The sequence below is a fragment of the Syngnathus leptorhynchus genome, chromosome 6, assembly GCF_054491065.1.
Source record: "Syngnathus leptorhynchus isolate UIUO chromosome 6, UIUO_Slep, whole genome shotgun sequence".
In the NCBI taxonomy this organism is placed as follows: domain Eukaryota; kingdom Metazoa; phylum Chordata; class Actinopteri; order Syngnathiformes; family Syngnathidae; genus Syngnathus; species Syngnathus leptorhynchus.
This window is the reverse complement of record NC_141200.1, coordinates 6,319,167-6,344,220: the sequence shown is the minus strand read 5'-3', so window position 1 is coordinate 6,344,220 and position 25,054 is coordinate 6,319,167. Positions and strand designations below refer to the sequence as shown.

Genomic DNA, 25,054 nt, shown 5'->3' with positions numbered 1-25,054 from the left:
TATTTTTTTTTTTACTATACAGGGAAATGCTCATTGGTAGTATTGTCTCAACTTTCACATCCACCTACTTATGTAAACACACTTCCTCTTGTTAAAGGGTGTTATAAGCCAGACATCAGTCATTTCAGTCACTCCACAGATGACACACGATCAGGTGCTCTTCGGGCTCAATGACTCATCATGTCTTATTTTCCCCCCGTTAATGAGTTTGTTGTAGGCTACGTGACTGATGTGATAAGGGCAAACCCTGCCATGAACCCCGCAATAGCGTAGCTACAAAAATGATGACTGCAGGCAGCGACAGAGAAGCAGAACTGTGTTGAAAAAAAAAAAAAAACATCAAATATAACAGTCTTGGCATTCCTTTAGATTCAGTTTGATTATGAAGACTTTGAAATGCAGAGTCAGCTTTTGGTAATGTCTTCCCACAGAAGAGAAGTCAAAGTTTCTTCACTAATATCGATCTTTCAGCAAAATCATCGCAGATTGCCTTTCTCCCAACCTCACAGCCTTGCAAGGCAACTTCCTCAATTACCAAGTTTCTCAAATCTATTCATCTCAACATTCCTAAGATTTCAAACATCCCTCACTGAAAAGCTTTAGAACACCCATTTATTTGCACAATAATCTTGTCTTTGAGAACAAAGATCCGGACTTGCAAGCTACAGATGTCTCGTCAAACTGCCAGAACTCAGGAAATGCTTGAGCAGGTGCACATATTTGACCCCTTGTAAGAGAGGTCAGAGAAGGGGAGAGCTAAGAAGAATTGGTGGCATTTTTGGGATATTTGTGCACACACGAGAGTGAGAAAGTTGACACGGTGAGAATAAAGATAATAATGCACCTATAAGGAGAACTGGAAATGTCATTATTTGAAATCACAAAGCCCCCAGGTACATAAATAGATGAGGTGCATGAAAGGCGTAGGAACTACAAACATTGTAAAAAAAAAAATAGCAGTCTACATGGTCAATTTATTCTCACACTTGTGTCAGACAGTTTACGTAAGGAAAAAAAAAATAGGCCAATAAATTTTATCTTGAGTTTAAAAAAAGCATCTAAAACCAATCAGGACTCCTACTTGAATTCCAGCTTTATCACATCTTGTGATTATGTGGGATCAAAAAAATGCTTTAAAAACCAAATGGATGGAAAACAAACCCAGCGCTGGCGGTGGACCGTCCGGTTTATGTCAAATTGACGTGCAAAAAAAGATTTTCAGACTGCCGCAGCATACTATTTACTTACTTGCAACATATTTTATGAACTAAGCATTTTTTTTCCCTTGAGGAAAACTTAAAAAAAAAAATACTGCTTTCACTGTGAGGAATGAGAGTGATATTTGATTCTACTCGCCTTTGGCAGTTATGATCGTGCTCAGTCACCATGCCAGAGGACCCGGGTCCTGCTTTGGCCTACTTCTCAGAAACACATAATGTCATGGAAACTCCCTTTATGGTTTGTGCGGTCGGTGTGCATGTGTGTGTGGCCTCAATGGAGAAGCACTCCACAACTGCATCAACCACAACTCCAAATATTTCCTCGCCTGGTGAATGACGCCACTGATCCATCCATGTATTTGCAGCACTCTTAACAAACTAAGCTCCAGGCACACTGTGGTTGCCGAAAAAGCAAAACAAACTTCTCTCAAGACGTAATCAAGAGCACTGTCGGCTCTGTTAAGCTCGAGTTCCTCAAGGCCTTGTTAGTTAGTGAACGTCGTGACAGGCCACTGTTGCACACATTGAGTCAATTGAGAAAAAAGATGACCAACAGAAATGGGTCAACCATGAATGGAACATGCTGAGATATGCTACGCTAACAAAGAGGTCAAGGAAGTGTGTCAAAATGAGAGAGAACTAACTCACTAAGAAAATAAGAATCGACTTTCCAGCACTCGGGTTACATGCGGTTTGGCTTTCGTAGCGTGAATGTAGAGTCATAAAAAAATTATTTGACCACTCTTGTTACTTCAGTGTTTGGTTCATTTTTTTGGGGACATTTTTTTTATTTGTTTCGGACAAATATAACAATGACAACAAGAAATTGATTATATGCTGAAACAAAATGAAATTTGTGAACATGATGAGAAAAGAAAATTGGAACAATAGCATATTTCCCTTAAGCATTAAGTGCAATGACTTTTTTTTTTGCACACATCATGAATTGATATACTGTTAATCCATATTTGAAACGGGGGCAATCAATGCCACGCTACAACAAGCGCTCAGGGCTGATGGAGGAATGCACAGCTGACAAATTGAGGGCAGCTTTCCGAGCTGGCCAGAGTAATTCAAGCCAGTGTGGAAGCCACAGTGGCACATTCTTCTATCTTTTCTTGTGACATCTGCCTCTACGTTTTTTTCCACATTTAGATCAATTTTGACGTATTGTAAAACTAAGAGGACTACTGAAAAGCGGCAGCCAAAAGTAGCCTCTCTATTTTAACGCTTCATTGGAGCGCAAAGCCCATATTAAGTTAGTTTTCCAGGGAGTGTCCACTCTTAGATTGCCCGCTGCTGTTTTTGTAGGTGTAGCTACATTGCCTGAGAAAAAGAAAAGCATTTTTTTTTAGGATCAACTCGTATTCGCCTGCAGCTTAGTCCACGCCTACTCCCAGAACTCAAATCTATCTTTTTCATGACACAAATGGGAGATGCTATTGCCTCATGTAAACAAGCTGAATGTTCTATTCTGAATTTCAAGGTTACTGCCCTTTGAAAGATTGCGGCATATGTTAGGTGTCGAAATATATTTTGGGAGGGGTCACAAAAGCAATATATCACAAAGACACTTCCCAATCACGCTGCTTACATTTCAAAACACAACTTGTTGTTATAATTAAGCTCACGCATATCTGAATTTATGCAAGAGGCAGGGTACACCCTGAACTAAAGATCCATTAACACTTACATTTACAGCTATGGGCTATTTAGAGTCGTCCACTAACTTAACATTCCTGTTTTTGGAATGTGGGAGGAAGTCAGAGAACATGCAGACTCCTCACAGGATTGTCAGAGCAGAGATAAGAACCAGAGACTTCAGATGTGTATTCAGTTCTGCTTTAATATTAATGTTATCTTTTTGTCACTTTAACTACAAATTGGAGCCAGAGGAGATACATGATCATTCTTAATCACACTTTTTCTTTGAATCCAGATGCTCACTGAGCCGAGATGTACTGTACGCCCGAGAAAGCTATGTTGATGTTTTCTGGGACATCACACATGTTGAATGGGACTATTGTCTTTTTGAGTTCTGTGCAAGGCACCAAAATTGCTCCACTAGAGCTCACACGTAATTAATTCACAATTTAAAAAAAAGGAACAGGGAAAAAGGTAGGAAGGAAGATGTCTTATTTGTTGGATAGGCACACCTCTGTGAACATACCAAGGTGAAATATAAAAAAAGTTTTTTTTTTTTTTTATCATCCAATTGATCTGAGTATAAAATGCACTTGTGTAGAGCTTATCTGGTGCAATAATGAAACAAACAAAAGGGCGGGTGAAGCAGGGAGGGAGTGATTGCAGTAAGAAGTGGCATTAGAAAGATATGCCTATAAACTGAAGAATTAATTTTAAAGCAGAACATTTATTTCATGGACTCTCTTCCATGCTTTTCGTCAATTCAAATGTTTGGCCACGTTACAATACTGCCCTCCTACGGCATTTGTGAGGCATTACAGTTACAATCTACATCGAGATGAAATAATTGATTGTCACGTTGTGACTACAATTTCAATACAGCCGACTAATAAACAAGATTTAAATTTATTTTTTTCATGCATTGTTTGCAAAGTTTTAATATTTTAGTGCTATTAAACAACATTGACTTAAACCAAAATTGTAATGCTATTGATACTTTCTGATTTTGGATGAAATACGTTTAATGTTTGTTACAACACTGAATTAAATTGAACACACTGAAAATGTTGAAATGCTGCCCTCTGTTGACTCAGATAGCAATTACATCTTGTTAGGAAACAAACTTATCTGGTTTGAATGGTTTTAATAAGATTGCCAAATTGTAATTTCCATTCGTAAATTTAGCCACCTATTGTCACCATAATATTCCCTGAAGAAATTCTTAATTGATATAAAATAGTCATAACAGTGATACTATTACTGATCGACCTACAAACAACAATTTCTCCCTCCTGCAGATGTTCATAATATTATATACAACACCCTGTCATTTAGCTGATTGAAGGAATCTTTGAGCTAAGACATTTTGGTTTTCTAAGTCTAGGTCCATAAAGTCCCCGGCCTTTTAAAGTTTGTCAATGAGCAACCTTCTTCTTGGCAAAGAGCAAACATCTTGTGTACATATTAGCACTGCCTCTGTGAATGACTAACGAGGTTTCCTCCTCCATAAATAAACAATAAAAACACTCAAGTAAAGTGGCAAGGAAAAGCCTCTTTTTCTACAGCCTGCTAAAGCCAAGAGATGCATCCACCCTCAATAAAATCAACTCTGTCCGTCCTCCATCCATCCATCCATCCATCCATCCATCCATCCATCCATCCATCCATCCATCCATCCTAAAATAAATATATTAATATAGCTAAATATAGCGACAAACTAAGAAACTTGGTAGCACTCAGGAGCAGCTTGCTTCTATAATGCCTCCTTTCATATTGCCCAAGAACTTAAAGTGCACTGTATGTTTGTCTTAAATCCCCCCCCCCCCCCCCCCACACACACACACACACACACATCTTCCATACAAAAAAAAAATCAGCACTGTGTGTTAGTACGTTTCACTGATGCACTCACCTATAAAAATAAATAGATTGTCCGGTAGTAATAAATCTGCCTGAATTCGATGGAGCACAGCGGAGCAATGTATAGCAATCACGTCAAATTTGAGGGTGCGTTTATTAGAAGCACCAGCGGGAGTCTTATAAAGAGTGGGTTCTTTCACATCAAGAGGAGCAATGTCTGCCTCCACACAGTGATTTGTGAAGAGCAGCACAGGGGTGAGACCACTTTTTCTTCTTGTGGCAGCATTTCTAATAATGGGCTTGTTGATATATGCATATGCGCAGATTCTAGCTCGATTTAAAAGCACACTGACATCAATTTGTGTGGTTTTTATTTTAAACAACCACACAGCTTTTGCCTTAGAAAATCCATTTAGCTTAATGCTAACAATGCAAAACGCCATAGGCTACACAGGCTAACAAATAACATTGGTGTCACGGCATTACGACTGTTTAGGCAGCGGCTATTTGAGCACAGAGTATCACATGTAAACAGATAATATAACAATACTCGCAGGCATAGATTCTTTATCCTCTGCCTCAGGGCGCCAGTGCATAATAGAAAAGAAAGAATAAACAAACACCATACCTAATGAATGAGGCACAAGGTGACATCATCATGAGTGGAGGTGGTTTTGGAGTAATTGTTGTTACATTACTTCAAAAAGGTGCTGGATATGTTTCTGAGGTTTTAAACGATCAACATGGGCAGTTATGTCCACTATTTGCAACAGGTCGTGTGAATGGCTGTGTATTTCGTTTAAGATTTGACAGCACACAAAAAAGGAGGCAACGTGCATCTTCAGGGATCAGAACCAACTCGGATGCTCGTCGTTTCAAATCTTGCCCTGTGGCAGGTGGTTCAGGACAATAAAAGCCAGAAAGTGTTTTTATGCAAGAGTTGTAATTACACTGGCAAAATGCCATAACTTATTTTATGTTTCGAAGGAATTGCTTTGAATGTTTTTTCATATCTGCACTCTGAGACTATTTCCGAAAAGGCTCTTCTATTTACTCTGTGATGGCATTTTAAGAGACTGCACCTTCAATTTTGTTGTACCTTTTACAATGAAGATAAAGCCATTCTTACTTGTGTTTCTAGTTTCCTTATAATACGTGACTTTTTTTTTTTAATTCCACTGCAAGTTATTAATTTATTAAAAGCTGTCATCACAGTGGGTAGATCCCTGCCAAAAATATGCAAGACACACTAAATATGAATTCAGTATCTTAAAATAAGTAGACATGTAAAAATGAGCAGTCACATAAAATACTTTCTTGTTCCATAAAAAAAAAAAAAAATCTGAAATAATGTATGCAAAGACTTCAAGTGCCTTAAAATAAGTGGGAAAAACTAGTAAACAATTGAACTGAATAAATGTCAAATTGCAATAAAGGTATAAGAGGCTGAAGAAGTAGATGGCTGACAGAGAAAATCAACAAGTATCCAACTTAGGAGAGGATCAGTGCTAAAAGAAATCCCAGAAAGGAGAATGTCATTTAACACAACCCAAGTGATGCACATTTCTTTTTTTTTTTTTAAACCTCCTGTTCATGTACTAGTGGCATTGATACTCTGGGAGTTCAATTCTCTTCTAACGCATTCTTTTCGTAACTGCTGGTGATGCCACTACGAGAAACAAAAGCACAATATCAATCACAGGCCCGTATACATTATTCAGTAAGAACACTAGCAAGCAGCGTTCAAATATTTGTTTGGCCAGGGACTGAGGACAGAGTGTGGGGGACGACACGGAGCAGAAATGTAGCCCACAGCTGGGCAATAAACGCAATAACATATCACACGGAATGCCTCCCTGTCGCCCATAAACACAATTAAATCCCTCACCAATTTTGTCACTCTGCACGTTGAATCGTCTCCTCATTTATTACCGTGAGCTGTTGGTTTCTAATGTCATTGCAGCTGTAAAACCAGAAGCCTAAACCCATCTCAGATGTGTAGGAAGAAATTAATATTCCAGGCATTTACTCTGTCAATTCAGTTCAGCCCTCCACTGACTCATGGAAATTGTGAAAACAGCATGTTCAAATGTGGATCAAGACAAACACAATGTAAACAGCTGAATTTGTTACAATTTGCTTCAGGAAAGAGTTGACCGCTCCAAAGATCTCATTTCATCACAGTGTTCCAAGAGCTCCCAGCTGCCGAGTGTTTGGGCAAAGTGACAGCATCCAAAAGCTGCCTAATCAACACAGACCATCTGGAAAACAACCAGGCGGTGTGCACTGTCCACTGGACGGAGGCAAACATGGAAGAGAGACAAAGAAGGAATAAAAGAGGAAGTGAAAACATGCCTGGTTGTCGAGGCAAAATAGGACAGCTGTGTTAAGGTTCAGAGACATTCATTACTAAGATGACAAGGCAGATGAAAAAATGAAAAAAAAAAAAAAAAAACTCACTCCATTTCATTAACAGCCGAATGTAGCAACCATATCTGTGAATTATTTTGTGACCAAAGTGGACAACAACAAAAAATGTATCCATCCATATTTCTTTATTTATTTTCATTTATTTCCATCCTAATATCTCTCTGGTCTTCTTCACCTACAAGATACTATGACTAAGACCAAAAAGTCACCCGAAGAATGGAGCACACCGTCTTCGGGCTGCAAAATTACTCTTGAGGAATGATATGATTGGAGCCAAGGTGTTTTTTTTTATGACTAGAAATTCCGAGGGGACTGCCAATCTAGCGACAGCAAGAGCCCCATGACGGAACCTGTCCCTCAATTCAACCTGGCACCACATCAGCAAAGGGCAGCTCATTGCAGATTACTACGGGGATTACTCAATGCTCTCTCAGCATTAAATACAAGATAGCACAAATCTAAGAGGCTTTGGAGCTGAAGCATTACTGTAGGCTAAATGCTTCTAAATCTCAGAGGTGGGCCTGCCATCCATTGACATATTCATAGTAAAGATTATGTTCATTCATAATGTATACGCATATGAAGAGAAGAGTTTTGCTGCGGTGACAATGCCTTGTGGAATTCCAATTCTTAGCACTACTTGTCCAGTTTGGAGTCATGAGGTAGAGACTATACCATCTGATTTTGGGCGAAGTTTGGACTACACCCCAAATCGGTCACAGGGCACACGAGAGAACCGATAATTGACTCAACATTGAATACTTTACAGCAAAGGTGTCAAACCCAAGGCCCGGGGGCCAGGTACAGTCCGCCACATCATTTTATGTGGCCCCCGAAGACAAATTGTGCACATTTCACTTTGAAAAAAATCCAAATATTGCTAGCAATTTTTGTTAGCATTGAACAGTTTTTACATGTCTCTAGTTATTCATCAGTTTGTTGACGGTCCCTCCGAAGAAGACTATGACGACAATGCGGCTCGCGAGAAAAATTTGTTTGACACCTCTGCTTTACAGCATACGGTCGCCAAAAGTTAACAGTGAGGCTGAGGTGGTTACCTTTTTACAGCCATAATGACCTGAATGGTGGCTGTTCACTGGCACTGGCATCAACTGCTCTCTCAGACATATGTTCGCACACACACAAGCCAAACAATTAGACTGTTTATCTCCCAGTGCAGGCAGATGGCAGATAGAGAAGAACCTTGTCGCTGTGTATTTTGGCTCTCCAGTTTCACAAGGCAGCAGACACTGATGTCACAATGACGTTTCAAATAAATTCAATGATCATTAGCCTCTCGTTACTTTACCCTTTTTTGATACATTTCGATGTCCAGTACACATTCCTTTGGCAAGATGGTGTCAATTTCATTATTTCTAACGCTATCAACTCTCAATTGTGACTGTATATTATGATCTGAATAGATGAAGCAATTTGCAATACCCACACTGTAAAAATGCAATAATTGCACTCCAGCTGGATCACACGGAAAGGTCGACTACGTAAATATCTGTAACTGCAGCTGCAATCGTGTTTTGAGAAAACAGACTCTATCCGAGTGCAATAGAAATAAACATTTGTGAGTGATCAAGTTTTTTTTTTTTTCTTGGAGTGGGAAGCACTCAGTCTGATGATAGGGTGCCTTTAAAAATGCTCAGTCAATATTTCATTTGGGCTCACTAAATATTAAAGCCAACTCGATTTGCAAGGTTATAGCATCAAATTTACGAAGAAGTCCCGACATCTAGTCATAAATGTGCCCTTGGAGTAAATTATAGTGGAGCATCATAAATATATATATGTAAAAGGCTACTGTTTATCCTCTCAGTAATCATATACTATATATTGCCAATATTTTATGTTCCTCCATCTACCTCATCCATTTTCTATATCGCTTGTCTTCTTTAAGGCAATCCGGAGCCGATACTAGTTGACTGTGCAAGACTGTGCAATGATATCATCAATCAATGTTAGTGGGAATAAGAATTATTGATATTCATTTATGTGAAGACACTAATTGTGTTATTGATTTTGCACACTAACTAGGAAATGGATGAAAATTAAGAGAGCACTTTATTTCTGTAAATATGTGACATTGTCAAATGCTCATTCTTGGAAAATCACAATTTATTTTTTCTTATTATTAAGAAAATATTCATTTTGTTTTGCCAATCTGCAATTCACTACATTCACACACTCTCTGTAGTCTAAAAAAGTTGTGACTAAAAAAGTGTTACATTTGAGTGAGTTGGGCCATATTCAAGCAGAGTTTGTGCTTTTGTCACCATTAATAAGACATTAGCGGATATCCAAACTTGGAATTAGCAAGTACTGTTGAATAACTTAACATTTGTGATGAAGACCGCTGTAGAGGTTGATATATGCAGATCCCATCAGAGTAATGTGACTTCAGATCTTGAAAAAATTCTTGAAGATAAATTAAAACTTTTTCCATTGGAAAAAAAAGGCTTCTTTTCTCCTCTCGTGATTTACTGGGAGAATGTCTTTCATTAGTAATGAAGATATGTATTCAATTTGACTGACATTATTTAACAATGAAACAGGCTCTTATGTTTCGAAACGATGCTTAATTTCAGCGATTGCTTCAAGTGTCAGTAAAGTGTAGAGATGAATGATGAAGACAAATCCACAGAAAATTGTCATTGCAGTGAAACTAAATTTTGTGTTTTTTGTTATCTCAATGGATGAGGCTGTATTTTGTTCATGGCATCTAAAAAATGTACCTTGTTACTTTTTCTGACAATGTAGTGTCATGTAATTTATTTTAAAGTCTATGGCCTCCTCAGTGAAGAATTGCACTTAGTCCATCCAATCAAGGGTATTTTTTTTTTCTTTCGAGAGTAATCATTAGTTTCTTCTACCTACATAACCTTGATTGCGCAATTGATTTGGAGGCTGAACATCAATTTTTGTAATTGGCCAAAGTTCAATTAGTTCTTTCTTTCTCAGCTCTGCTTGATGAATAATACAACAGAACAAGGGAGCAGCTTTATGAAAGCAGGGACTGCAGAGTACAGTATAACAATATTTCAGATTTTATGTCGCGTTTCATGTTGATGCTGCGGGAAATTGCTCACAAAGGACACTGACAAAAAATACCCTTGAATGAGACATAAGAATGGAATATAAGTCAAGTGGGTTGGCCTAAAGCGTTACTAGGTTCTGGAGTTCCTCATTAGACTTTCGAGTTTTTCTTTTTAATGAAAGTACCCAAGCACAATAAGCTCCATTTCGAGATTTTTTTTTTTTTTTTTTTTAAGGACATTGTTAGTGACCAAAGTGTGGAAGTTTTTTTGCATTGTGCTATCTATGGTTTCATTCTCTTCTGCCAGCCAATAAATGAAAACAAAACAAATAAGAAATAATCACAAAATATTCGCATAAAGTCTTTATGAGAATAGCAGTTATTATTTTCCAAGGAGGTCTGTTTGGTTTCCTAAACCTCATAAACACAGATAAAGTTTTGGCTGTAAGAAAAGCTGAATTTAAAACTTGATTTCTAAAAAGTAACTGTTGTAACCTTTCTCCTCTAATGACTGAAGTGTTCCAATTGTAGACGTGCCAAAATCGCTTCCTACTTGGACGGCTTTCTGCATCCTGATTGATCACAACGAGAACAGAGCCAGAAGCCACTGGACTTAAAAACTCGAATACGTTAGCGCTAATGGCTACGTGGCTACTATTGACTCCATTCCTCTCAACTCAATGAGCTATTTTAAATTGAAAAATAAAAAGACAATCAGTACTACAAATTTGGCATTGTGCTTTTCTAAAGTGACACGGATTGGGGGGGCCACTTTAACAATCATTAAGTTGAAATAAAATAAAATATGTCATTTGTTTTGGCTAGCTGCGAGTTCCTCCGTGAATTAGTACTATGTTTTGAAACAAAGCCAGGATATTTCAGATTTGCTGCATAAAATTGTTTTTACAATCCATCTTGCTCACAAAATAAACCTAGAAAATCTAGTTTGGACTTTCATAGAGTAAATGTTGCCCAGTTACAAAAATTCCATTAAAGTAAAAGATGTTTGTCTGCTCAGGAGGTGAGTCACTTCAACATTAGATGCAGCTAACTAACTTTCCAGTGAACTGGAAAAGGTTTACCACAATGTTTTAATGCGTTAGATGATCCCTCTGCTGAATTTTGTGTGATACGTATGTGGACGTTGTTTTTTTGTTTGGTTATTGTAGACATTGCCGTTGCAATCCACTTTGAGCTTCCACTTTTGTGCCACGTTTACCTTCTCACAGAGCAGTGACACCTTCTAAATTATGACTAGGCCAAATGCCAACAGCCTGTTAACCGATAAGATGAATCCCAAACTCACGGTGTCACATCAATAATATAATCATAAAATTAAACACTACGTTTACGCCATCACAACAACGACCTAGCTGCCCCCTTCACTCGAGAGGACAGCTGACGTCAGCACAATCTGCTCCTTGATTCGCCCACTGTGTAACCTGATGACGACAGCTAAGACACACGCGGGCCATATCCTTTACCAGCATCAAAAAAGATCTAAGAATAATGTCGAATTAAAACAAGGTGGCTGTTTGATCCTAACTTACTATTAACACAAAAATCCTTCGAATGTAAGAGCGGAATAATAAAATCTTTAGTACAGGATGTTCCCAGTCATCAGACTCACGGTTCACTTCTGAATCTTTTCTCACCCACTTGACACCGTCTCAAATTGTGTACTTTCCCAGGTAATTATCACATTTATAATCTGTCAGCAAATAGTCGTAGTGAGTTAGCTAAAGTAGCAAAACGGCTAGACAACCTGTCCGAGGGAAGGCTACGAACACAAACAGGCCTCTGCCCGTCACCGCGTAATATCAACAACAACCCACAAGCACCTTATCTCAAGTCTCATCATGAACACAAGTGCCAACACTGTCAACAGGCTGCAGAAGAGCACACGGCAAGAAAATGGAGAGAAAGACCAGGGGCCTCTTGTGTTGAAGAGTAGCTGTGGGTTTTAAGGACACTTTGAGCCATTTCAAGCAGAGCGAGCACAGCCGCTACATACTGAAGCAGAATGTTGCCTGCGAATCGGAAAATGCGCAGACACACAACTAACAGGGCATTACGTCAGTGCTCATATATTGTGCTACTCAAATAATCAATAACCACCCTCTTACAGTTCAAGATGATACATTAAAAGAAATAATTCGTTAATTAAATTGAGGTCAATTTTTCGACAGTTCTTAATGACTGGGGGAAATTGTGTGGTCACAATTGTGCTAGCGTCTTTGTTTCCAACTGCGATGTGGAGACCCGGGTTGCACTGAAAGTGATAAAACGCCCAAGCTATGAAGTGACTGACTGACTTTCAGCTTGACTGCTTGACAGCCTGCCACACGGAGCTGCACAAATTCATGAAGAAGTCAACGTGGGAGAGTGAATCCATGGTGACACAACACTCCTCCACCCTCTGCAATGCAAACTCATCCTCCTGGGTTCTACCTTGGTTTTACAAATATACAGAGAAATGTGCCAAAATATTTGAATATCACAATTTTATTTTGGGAGGGTTCCTGATGGTGGCCTTTTTTGATGAGTTGTGTGAAGATATTTTATTTGCCACACTTTCTAAACAAGGCATTCTACTCGACAGCAAGGAAGGGATGATACTCATTTCAGAATTAAAAATTGGAGATCCAAAAATTTGAAGACGCGTTGACATTCAAATGTCAGGCATGGATTCATTTCCGATTGTCTTCAACTTCCTTGAGCTGATGTCATGTTCTCTCTGGTGGAGACTTACATAGTTGAGGCCAATTAGTGTGCCGCATTTTGCCTCAGTTTGCTCAAGAAATGATTCATCAACAATGTGATTTTGAATGGGGCTGTCAATGTAAAAACAAAAATATTAGAATTGACTATTCTTTTGATTATTCCATCGATTAATCGAACCAATGATCAGATAATCAGATAAAGTTTTGATTTGAATTAAAGTGCATTCCAAACTCGTTTTCCGCCTATTACTAGTTTGGTTACTGTCAATCAAAGAAGACTTCATTCATTCATTCATTAATTGAGTGTTACTATATGTCCATCCCGAATGCAAACTGTTGAGGAAAATGATTTCACTTGTATGCACTCTTAAAACTGTTGGGTCCAAAACATCGTGATTTTTGCTAAACATTCGACTTATCGAAAACTTTTTTGCACAAAACAACGGCCCAACAATGTTTTTGTTTTCAAAACAACCCAAAGAACAAAAAGAATGCATGCAACACCTATGAATTTGCATTGCCGTATGCTGATTTTCCCAAAATGAATTGAAGATTAGTGAACCGTTTGGATGGAAACCTGACTACCGCCAGCAAATGCAATAATTTATGTATATCCAATTCTAGGAGCCGAGCAAACTAAACATGAAGCTTCTCAAATTGCTGTAATGCTGCAGGCTGACACCAACCTGGAAATGTTTTTCATCTAAGACGAGTCGCATTTTAAAGTGTGAGCAGATCATATACGCTCAAACAAGAGAAGGAAAACAGACCCGATTACACGGCTCAAACTCTTTAAATGGACTCGGGGTAAGACTGAATCAATAAAATCCGCTCATAAAGACAACAACCACACTTTGCCCATGTCTGCCATGTAGTACTTGCGCAATATTCTAATCATTAACTTCTGACAGGTTGCTTGTGTACAGATATGGAGAGCAGTTCCAATTTCACATGCTAGAAATGACAATGTAAATATCTATAAAATAAAAAATGCCGTTATTGGACAGCTGCAATTATGACCCGGTTGCGTCACTCACTTGATGAAGCATCGTGCACCCTCAAACGTATATCCTTCTTCCCATCCAGTGGGTAGATCTGTGAAAGACAGACAGATGAGTTTCCCCTCACTAAAGAATAATGGAGTACTCTTCAAGTCATTCTTAAAGAGTTAAGCAAACAAATAACAGTTTGAAAACATCTATCGATTCATTATCTGTCACACTTACCTTCCAAAAGGCCCCCCCTAAAAAAATACTCCAAAGTTAAAAACAACCGAACTGCACTTGATTAAATCAATATTTGCACACATTTAATTCAGGAGACTGACTTTGAAAGTCACAATTACAATGAGGACCATTTTAAACATGACAAATTGCTTTTCACATTTTTTTGGTATCCAAATCCTCGGGTCATCAATGCAATGTGCAAAGTAATCAATAAAAAGGGAAATGCAACACTGCAGAAGTACAAGTCGCTTAAGAAGCATTCATCAGAAAACAATGATGAGCAGGTGCTTTAGGACAACTATTTTTGTATTTAAAGTGAAATTAATTATACGGCTATATCAAAATTCGTTTTGTCAGCCATCCAGGGGGGAAGTGTCAGCACTCGCTTAAATGTGGGAGCTCCCACACACACACGCAGTGCGATGTCACCGCCGCTGTGCGCAAGAACGAACCATGACGACGCGTGTAACACATGCGAGAGAGGCCAGCTGTGCAAAGTAACGCCTCACCTGGAGTTGTTCTGTGTCCGGTTACGACCGCCTCGCCACTCAGGGGATGCAACCAGGTTGTACTCTTGGCTTCTTCGCTGAGGCGAGAGCGAGAACGCATTACGTTAGCACTCGCCGAGGGCGCGTGCAAGGGCGTCCTTTCGTTTGTCTTTTTTTTATTTTTATTTAATGAAACCTCACACTTACTTGACAAAGAAGATACGTCCGTCACGAGTAAGTCCATAACTCCAGGAAGAAGGCAGATCGCAAATCCACTCGGGCTGGAGGTCCGCCGCCATGTCTGCCAATGGAGAGAGACGCGCGCGCAGGCACGCAGACAGGCAGCGCGTACACGGAAACCTTGGCAACGGCGGATGGCAGCCACCAGGTATGCTTCACGGGTTGCCCACTCGTTGACGTGTCATGTTTGAAAGTTGTCCGGAATCACTTTGACAATCCCATTCCTCTCAGCCGGACGTTGTTATCGTTGCCACAGCCGGCCAGCAGAGTGCGTGAAGGACCAAAGGGGCAGGGCCGCATGATCCAACCGTGACGCCCGAGAAGAGTATTGATCGGACTCACTTTGAATTGACAGTCAGATCTGTCAAATGGTAAACACAAAGGGTCACTCGTCGCACCTGAGATTGCTCATGCGGTCGGTCACATTGTTGGATGCAGGCTGGTTGCTTTGCTTTCAAAAGGGAAGTCAACTCCAAAATGTCCTCAACATTTGGAGTTAAAAATGTAATGTCTTGCAATGTTAAATTTTGAAAAGAGAAATTAATTTATTCCAGCAATCTCAGAAAATGCCAAGTGCTCTTTCTCCATCCATTAAAAATTAATTCCATCCATCTGCAGTGTAACAAAGTTTTCTCAGCAGTGTATTTTTTTTTTGTTTTTTTTACACAGAGGAAATGAGAACTCAAAATGAATTCTATTCTTTGTCCCTCTTGATCCCTGTCAAAAACAGAAAAAGAGATTTTTATCATGTACTCACATTTCCTGAATATAGCAATCCCTTTCCTCAGATCCAATTTAAGATTATAAAAAGCTCTTGCTTTCTATCCCGACTCAGCTGGCTATCACAATATGCCATTGATACACGAGTATGACTCACTCAAGATTTGAGTTGTGGCGATCACTGATCTACTTCAATATCAAAAGTACTTTTGGTTTTGGCCAAAATCAATAGTCATTTGTGACCATTCCCACAACGGCGCAAGGCTCCCTCTCAGATCTGTCCGCCGGCACTTGTTTGTGAAATTACCAACATTGTATCAAAATCTAAACAGCCTCTGTACAGAGTACGCCGTACATGATTTATGCCGGTCACGATACATTCCATTCACAAACTTCACAGACTTCACAGACACATTTTCATCACTGAGCTGTGAAAGTGCTACATCAGCCTTTCACACCAAACAAAAACAAGTCATCCAACACCCCCTGGCCCTCGCCTGTTTGTTCCTATTGTGTCAAACACATGGTACCTCACTGCTGTAAGGGAAAGGGGTGTTGGGAAGGGGATCTACCAAATGCTACAGTCATCTGCTTTAAAGAATTAAGTAGAGGGCAACTGGGGCATTGTCTCGTCAGAAGAGAAAAAGCAATGAGCTAACTGATTGTGCAAACAAAATAGCTCTTTGTTTTGCCTCGGGTCAGTAAAGCAATAGTGTGTGACATCACAATTTTCTTACAAATGTCCCTCTAATTAACCTTATATTGATCAGAGTTGGAGAAGCTGGTGTTGTATACTGAATTAGCAAACTTTTAATTGTCGGCCCAAACTTGTAGTAGAGTTTCACAAAATATACAGTCAAAACTTTCAGTTGACCTTTTAAATGCAGCCAACCATTTTTTTCTTGCCGATATAAATGTTGTCGTTAACCCATGATGGGTTCTAATTGTAACAAATATCAAATATTCCTACTGAATCAACGCAACAAATACACAACATTATATTGTATAAGGTATATTCTTACATAATTGTCTTCGTGCTCAGCTCGTCCTCGCATCTCTACTCAGTCAGTTACACAGAGCAGACGTGCACCATCAGAATGTATTGAATCGTGCATCATCAAGCATCTGCTTTGTTATGATGCCAGCCCAGAAGTAATAACCATGTGCATGTCTGCATTTTACAAGAGGACACACTCACCGTTTTAGACCAGGGAGCGACTTGGCATGGTCGCAGTTCTCATCTGCTTGGCATTAAAGATGTTCTCGACTGAGACATTAACCGGCTCTGTGAATTGAGAGCATTTATGATTGTAAAAGGGAGCTCTCAAACTGATCCCGAGAGATCGTTGCAATTATGTGATTACCTAAACACAACAGAAGTATCCCATCACAGAGAGCGAGCGTATAGGTGACTAAACCTGATACGATTTTATGATCTTACAGTGTTCAGCAAATACATCGCAGACTGCGTGGTATGAGGTCATCTGCTCTCTGATTTCAACACACTGTATCGTTTGACTAACATGAAAAAGCTACAGGCTAATTGGCAGGAGGAATGTAGGAAGCCAAAATAGGCAGTGTAGGTCACTAAATGTTTGTCAAAAGGGCTCTAATTGTTCACGCTCAACATGTCAGCCTGTCGCTCATCAAAACCCGACAACCCTCAAAACGGGCCCTCAAGGTCCGGCTCATCGGCCACAGTGATGACATCATGGCGCTTTTATTTTTTGTTTTACGAGATTTCCACAACTGATATGTGTCATTATGTCTGAATGCGCCGGTACTTGTGTAATTAAAGGATGGTTTGTGTGTTGCATGAGTCAGTTGATTGTAACATAAAAACCCTTTGCAGCTGTACGGCAGCCATGACAAACACCAAACTATGCACCCTCCACTCCTTTGTTGTGGTTCGTCAAACAAAGTGTTTACTGACACTCTCTGGTTTATTCATATTTCAAAACAAATTGCCTCCTAGAAAGTAATGGATCATAAAATTTCAGAAATCCTATCCAGCCCCCCCCCCAAAAAAATGGAAGTTACATATGCATGTAGGTTTTTGTGACATTTTATTTGCAAGGATATCTCAGCAGTTAACAAACACCTTATTTTTTTTTTACAAACCTGCAAAATTCTTCAAAAAATTCTGATACAGGTTCATTAAATGCTCTCTACGTAGGATGAGAGGAAGTGGGGAAAAAAATCCAAAGAAAAATCTGACTCAAGAGTTATTACCTGGAGGGGCCCCCAGCATATTTCATGGGGCGCCAGCTCAGCTAGTCGTTAGCATGCATACCCGCCTTTTCTGTTTTTTTTTATCTTAGCTCAGGCTATTGTGTGTGAAGTTTGCACATCCACCCTGCGCTCGTGTAGGTTTTTCCCATGTACTCTGCCTTCCTCCCACATTCCAACAGCATCCAAGTGAGCGTAATTAAAGGTTCCAGATCGAGTGTAGGTGTGAATTTTTGTTTGTCTATATGTACCCTGTGAGTGACTGACCATCAATTCAGATTGCAAAAAGTTAGCCAGGATAGACTCCACCTTCCTCATGACTTGTAACAGGTAAGCAGTAGAAAACTGGTAGACAAACCACCAATCTTAAAAACCAGACATTTACTATTCTGTTTACCAAATCAAGTTAGAAATAAAATTGCACTGATAATCACAAAGTTGCTGCATTTCCCATTGCATGAATATTTTACACTAGTAGCAAAATAATCAAGTTTTCATTAAGCTCTCTGCTTTATGACTGTACATTATTTGCAATTCAATACTATGCAAATATACTGAGTGAGTCAAAAAATATTGCCTTTTCTCCATTACTCTCATGACCACAAATCAAATATTGTAAACGACCGCTTAACCTTCCTATTAGTTCCAAAATGTTGGCAATTTTTTTTTTAAATACGACAACGCTGCACTTGGAGACGACTCCACACAGCAATTTGATGTTTTCCTTTCTGCTGACATCACAAATTCCAGTACACACCATCTCCTACTTTATCACGACTGTATGCCTCCGCCCTGCAGTGTATTTTTGCCTAAGTATCACAGTAGAAATCAATTCGGAATAAGATCATTCCAATGTGCACCTAAAAAATGTAGGAAATGGTAAAGGCTAAAAGGTATATGGACTGAAAAGAGGGAATGGCAGCATGGAATCTAAAGGGGAACTTTAACATCTGCTTGTTTTTTCTCCCCAAGCAGTTCTCCCTCCCTTGTTGACGTGCGCATCCTGTGTCTGATGGGAAAGCAAAGCCGTGTGACAGAGCGATCATGACCATCTTCAAGAGCAGCCTGGGTCATGTGAGCAACAGTAAGAAAGAGGTCTGTCCGACATTCATCTTTTTAATTCGGCAACATAAGAAGTCCTCGCGGACTTGCGAGATTTTCACAAAGGGATTTCGATTCACCAGAATGGAGTACACAGTGTTAAGTAAAATTGTTGCTCTGGAAGACCTCCACAGCAATAAACGAAATGTTGATGGTGTGCCAATCTCACACAACTAAAGATGTTCTTTTTTGAAATAGTTGCAGAATTCCCAAGATGACACGAGGGATGAAGAAAGTTGAACTGTAAATAGCATTATTTCATTCATTTATACCAAAAGTTTTTTTTCCCCTTTTCTCTTTCTGAAAAACAACGAAAACAAACATCCTGCTCTTTGACATCACAGGACACATATTTATGGATGAACATCTGTTGCTGTGGCTATTTTGAGTTTGTGTGTCTTTACAATTCAAGGTCGCACACACACGCACGCACGCAGGCACACACACACTATTTGCACATTTTATCACTCTAAGTAGCATAGTTTCTAAACATGCATCCTTGTTTAAATGACTTGAAACGCAATTGTGAAAGCTTGTGTTTTTACCTAACATATTATTAGTGGGTCAGAAAACACTGATTAAGATTATATAGTATGTACTCTCCGCGGATGGGCAGATATGTATCAAATAATTTGCCTGAAAAATCCAAAACTACCCAAAGGTCAATTATCTGGTCTTCGATCTGTGGGATCCAAGTATATTTCCGTTGGGGGGGGTGAAGGTCATAGTGCCCCAATGCGACCTACCTCAACTCCGCCACTGCTTTTTGTGTTTTTATGCAAAATACGCAGATTTAAAATTCAAATGTCTGTATCCTGTGAATTTGAGTTTTTCTTAATACCTTCAATATGTAAAAATACACAGTTTATGTTGACATTAAACCAACCTAAGAATATCAAATCCTTAGCGACTTCATAATTTGATTAAAAAACAACCTAACCTAAAACTACAGCATATTCTTGGAATCGCCCACACAGTTAGAGAGAAAGAGAAACAAAATCCCCAAATCAACTTTGCAACAGCCGTTCTAATTTAATCAACATTGAAGGACTGGTTATTATTAGTCTGTGGATTCTATTGTCACTTTGAGAAAGCACCTGTCCAGTGTGCCTGACAAAGGCCTAGTAGCACATTCAAAGATATCATAAATGTAACTGTACGTGTGTTTGGAAAGGAATCAATGTCTCTGTTGGAAAGGACAGCTGAGTCCTGTGGAGAAGTTGTCTCTGGGCCACTAAACACATCCATGTACTGTACACAAGGCCATCTGCTGCCTATGCTGGGACACCAAGGTAAAAGCGGCAGGCGGAGAGAGAGAGAGAGAGAGAGAGAGAGAGAGAGAGAGAGAGAGAGCTTTCTCGTGGAGTCAATACGTATTGATTGTTCACTTATCTCAAAGGCAGCCTGGCTGATGAGATGTCAGACACGCGGTCCCCAGCAGTCAGGCCATAGCCAGAATCGGATGTAGGCACTGTAATGTGAAGGTTAAAGATTCCGAACAAGTTGACTTGGGGGAAAACGTGGTCCCAAGCAGAGCTGTCAGTCTGCATGTATCAAGTTTAACCCCCGCCCATCCTCCCTCAGCATCCACCAACCACCACCTCATTTTTCTTCTCTCATTTGATCTGATACTTCAACAATATTTTGAGGCATTGAGCAGACCAATTGCATTTGTAAACTAGCATGCAATTACTATCGTGTCACTAAATGTGTTCCTCGAGTTCCTAATGCGCGGATCCTGATTACTGTGAAATTCAATTAATGGATCGCTGCTTAATTTGCTGCGCCGAGATGAATGAGGTCCCCCTTAGCGCAACAACAGTTCAACAAACACTTAATTCTGACGTTTAAGTCAATGCCTTTCTGTCTAGCACAGTCAATTAAAATGCGAGACGGACAAGACGTCTTCAAAACAAGTTGTCAATAGAATAAAAACTCACTCAGGGATGTCATTGCAAAGAGTGTCCCGCAGAGGACATGGACAAATGTGCCTAACTGGAGACTCTTCCACTATTAACAGCTGATTGAAAGAGAAAACAATTACAAAGCCACAAAGCCTCGCGGTATCTATTATTAATATCTTGAGAGGTTTTGCTTCCTCCGTAGAACAGAATATAATCTGATTAACTGACAGCGGTAGAAAATATAAACAAGACTCCAGCTAAGGCAGCCTGATTATTCAAAAAGCCCTTGTCAAGCTCATTGTCGCTGGCAGGTATTTACAGCAAGCTTGACGGGATGTACAATGGCTTCAACTTGCTTTCCGTCCATCTTTCCGCAACAGTATTGACATAAGTGTTTAGAAGCTGATCGTTAGCCATCAGTGCTTGTCAGCCATTAGTAGAGGACGGCAAGCATTGCAGAGCTGCAGTGACATTGATGTGATTTCTAAAGGAGGGATTTAAGAGTTGTCACAGCTTGTAACACGAGTGGGCAGAAATGAAAAAAACACAAGTAGTACTTGCAATGACAAACTTGTGTACAGAACGAGGTTGACTGGTTAGCTTGCACAAATGGACTGAAAATGGCCAGTCTTGGATGAAAGCAACATACACATGCAATGGTGGAACGTTTGTTTTGTTGTTGTACATCCATAGGCAAAGAGTGTAAAAATCAAGAACCATTCCTGGGGGAAAAAATGGTCACATTAAATTACACCAAATACAAAGTCACCGTATTGATTTTTCGATGTACAGGCACACTCTCAAGGTTTGAATAATAAAAAAAGAAGTCTTAAGCCAGTGAAACGTTTTCTAGACTTTGTGACAAGGTCTTCTCACCTAGTGCATGGTTAATCATGCTTTTTCTAGAAATATAGCATTTTCATAGTTTACAATAAAAAACTACACGAGTTAGCATAAGATATCATAATCCACTCTATCAAAAAAGATAGAAAACACATGAAAATCATCACACAGTGCAATCTTTTTATGTCATCCAACTAAAACCTCCGCAGAACACACATCAAGTCAAAATTGATTTACAATATTCCTGGAAATCTCAATGTTTCATATTGTACTGTAACCTAAACAGCATGTAAATAAATGTATTGGAGCTATCTGAGTCATGTAATGGCTGAGCAATTATTTTTCCTTGGAAGAGCGATGGGGTGCCAATGATATCGCAGGAAGTCCACAAAACAAAACCAAAAAAAAAGCCAATATTAATAATGATAACAGGAAGAATCGTTCACTAAATGTTCCCTATGAGAGACCAGGGAGAAGGTATATATCAAGTATATTTCAGGGTCCCTGCATACCCCCCCCCCCAAGCCAAACTCCAGCAGTGGAGCCAAAAACAATGCTAATGCGAAATTAAGTGGTTCAATTGTCTATGTCTGTCACATTACACTCAAATACAGCACTGTGTCTCCTGCACTCGCAATTATTGGCACCAGAAAAGCCACTGAGACATATGGCAGGATTAGTGTTTACAAGAGATTCCAGCACATTGCTTCAAGTCAACCATAATTAAAGAAGTCGTCAGAATGATATTTGATTTTGCTGTAACACGCTAAATGAGTGTTGCATTCTAATTATAGCCTTTTTGTATCTCTTCGTACATTGTTCAGCTCTATTCATTCATACAAGCTGAACGCAAGTGGCTTTTCTGTATTTTGACAAATAAAGCGAAAGATAACGAGGGGAATAATAATGACAAAAAATAAATTACTGTCACGAAAGAAAGACTGAAACACAGAAATGGTAAGGAGAGAAAAAAAATGCAGCAAAACATCACAATACAAAGAAAGCTACAATGAAATATGAAAGAAAAACATTTCACATATAACATAATGATTTTTATGTTATCACTGTAAAATACTAAATACTTGAAGCTTTTTAGTCGAACAGTTGTTTCATGATGCAGGTTCACTTCCAATTTTTTGCTCAACAAGAAATACTGTAAAGGGAATTAATTTGTAATAGGTCAAACATTTATTTATTTATTTATTTATTTATTTATTTATTCATCCATCCATTTTCAGTCATTTGGCTGCACATCTGACTCACAACCCCAATAAATCATGCGAGTAAGAAACAAGCTGGGTAGAATTCGAAAACATGACCTGACCTGATGTCCACTTAGAAAACCGCATGAAGCCGGTCTTTGAGCTCATTCCCATACTTAGATCTCATAACATGCAAAGTTCAAGTGGCGAGTCCAGATGCAGTGAGGTGCACGTAAACGTCACATACGTATCGACGCTTTCCCGAGAGCACATCTGGACTGCTGCCGTTTCTCCGGTGCCATCGGCGATGTACACGGATGCACACGGCAGCAGAGGTGCACTGATGCGGACATGGAGGCCGGAGCCCGGCTTCATGTTTTCACTGGCTGGGAATTATCACATCAAACATGCACGGCCAATGGTTGTGACAGGCTTGGATCTCGGCCACTTCTGCCCGCTGCAAAGCGAGCGTTGTGACCAGCGTTGTGCACCAGTGATTTCCCACCAAACCAATAACATTGGGCTCGACAGACAAACCGCGGAAGGAAGTTTTTGCTGCGTGCTGAGTCAACAAACAACAGTCGGCCAGCGATCATCTGTTGTTTAAGCTTGGCTGACATTTGCACACATGAGTGCTTGTGAGTTGTTTGGATTTTGATCAGCGTTGGCTTTAAGATGTATTAAATGTGGATTTTTTTTTTTCTTTAAGTAATGTATCTTAAAATCAACAACACTGTGGCAACTACTGATGTGATCAGTGCACCCTGCAGCAGTAATCATGCTCATAAAAAACAGCACAGCACTTCCAATTACATATTGAGTAACATTTTTGGCTTTTGAAGATTTTTATATTTTTAGAGATTTCAATTCAAAACCTCTCAACTGTAAGGCCGCTGCGCTGACCACTACCCCATGTTGTCAGATTAGCATGTAATCATACATTTCTACCAGATACAGAATAAATTTAAATCAGTCAAACATTGTGCCAAAAGTTGGGTTTTTTTTGGACATAATATTCATAACTGCCACCCACAAGCGCGTGTAGGCTTCGTGTAGAATGTGCAATAATCTCATCCACATTACACAGTGCATAGAAAAAAAAAAAAGATGAGCTGTCAAATTGGCAGCACGTGACAATGACTTCAATAAAATATATGTCAAGTTAACGTCCTGGTTACCAAGCAACATATAGGTAGCATCTTTATCCACATATTATGGTCAAATGTATTTCTGTTTTCCTACCAAACATGCCAGAAAGAAAAATTGTCATTGTGTTTGACTTTAAACTTGCTGTTCTATAAACACTCCACAGCCACAGCAGCCAATAAGCCGCACGTCTAATGAGATGCAACATGGAACTTGTCTGCCTTTGCAAGGATAATGAGCCTGTTTTACAGGTACGACTAAAAATACTCTTGTTATGGGGCAATAATAAACATATTGAAATATACTTAACGGGGTATCCAGGTTCTGGCCATACATTTAACATAGATTGCTACATTGATAAGCTTCGGATGAGGAATGGTTGTCGCTATGGTAACGGCTGAACGATATTCCGCACGAGCCTGTTGAAAAAGACAATCCAATATAATGCTTGTGATCCAATTGTTTTGCATCTTATATAATGTTTGATTATTATAGCAATGCATTGTGAACACAACAACAGAAAGGTGTTATATTTGTATTTCTATATTTTACAACGTAAGAATATTTTAGAATGTTTTTTTTTTTTCCAGAAATACAATGGGAAATTCTTTTTGATAATGTGAGACCAAAGTTTAAAGGTGATGTTATATAGTATAGCACTGCAGCACTTTTGGGGAGTGGAACACAAGGATGAGAAAATGAGATTAAATTTCAAACTAAATTAAGCTGGCAAGCATGCAATACCTTCTTTATGAACATTTATTGTATAATTGTTATTGCATCTGGCTTGGCTGCAACTTTTTAATTTCGAAAGCAGTACTGGCGAAGCTGAGGGGGGCCACTGGGGCAGTGACCCCCCCTCCCATACACACACACACTTGAAATATGCTTGGACCTCTTTCCATAGGGACCATATGGTATATTTGAACTAAGAAATTCTGGTTATTGTTTGGCAGCATTTCCACGGGAATTGGTGGAGAGAATCCTTTGAAATGATGTGATCAACTTTAAGATGATGTCATCAAGAAGAAA

General features: G+C 39.3%; 1 protein-coding gene across 5 annotated transcripts in view; it reads right to left on the bottom strand.

The window, feature by feature from the left end:
- The window catches only part of LOC147055656 (pleckstrin homology domain-containing family A member 5-like), a 69,583-nt gene that overhangs the window by 35,113 nt on the left and 9,416 nt on the right, over positions 1-25,054 (bottom strand). For 4 of the 5 annotated variants that reach the window (XM_085913413.1, XM_085913410.1, XM_085913408.1 and 1 more), the window contains exons 4-7: positions 16,796-16,882; positions 14,845-15,238; positions 14,659-14,735; positions 13,961-14,018 (exon numbers count right to left, since the gene is read on the bottom strand). In XM_085913413.1, coding sequence (XP_085769539.1) covers positions 13,961-14,018; positions 14,659-14,735; positions 14,845-14,936 — 227 coding nt within the window. In that variant the 5' untranslated portion in view covers positions 14,937-15,238; positions 16,796-16,882. The remainder of the gene's footprint in view (positions 1-13,960; positions 14,019-14,658; positions 14,736-14,844; positions 15,239-16,795; positions 16,883-25,054) is intronic. The other variant, XM_085913409.1, reaches the window with a different exon arrangement.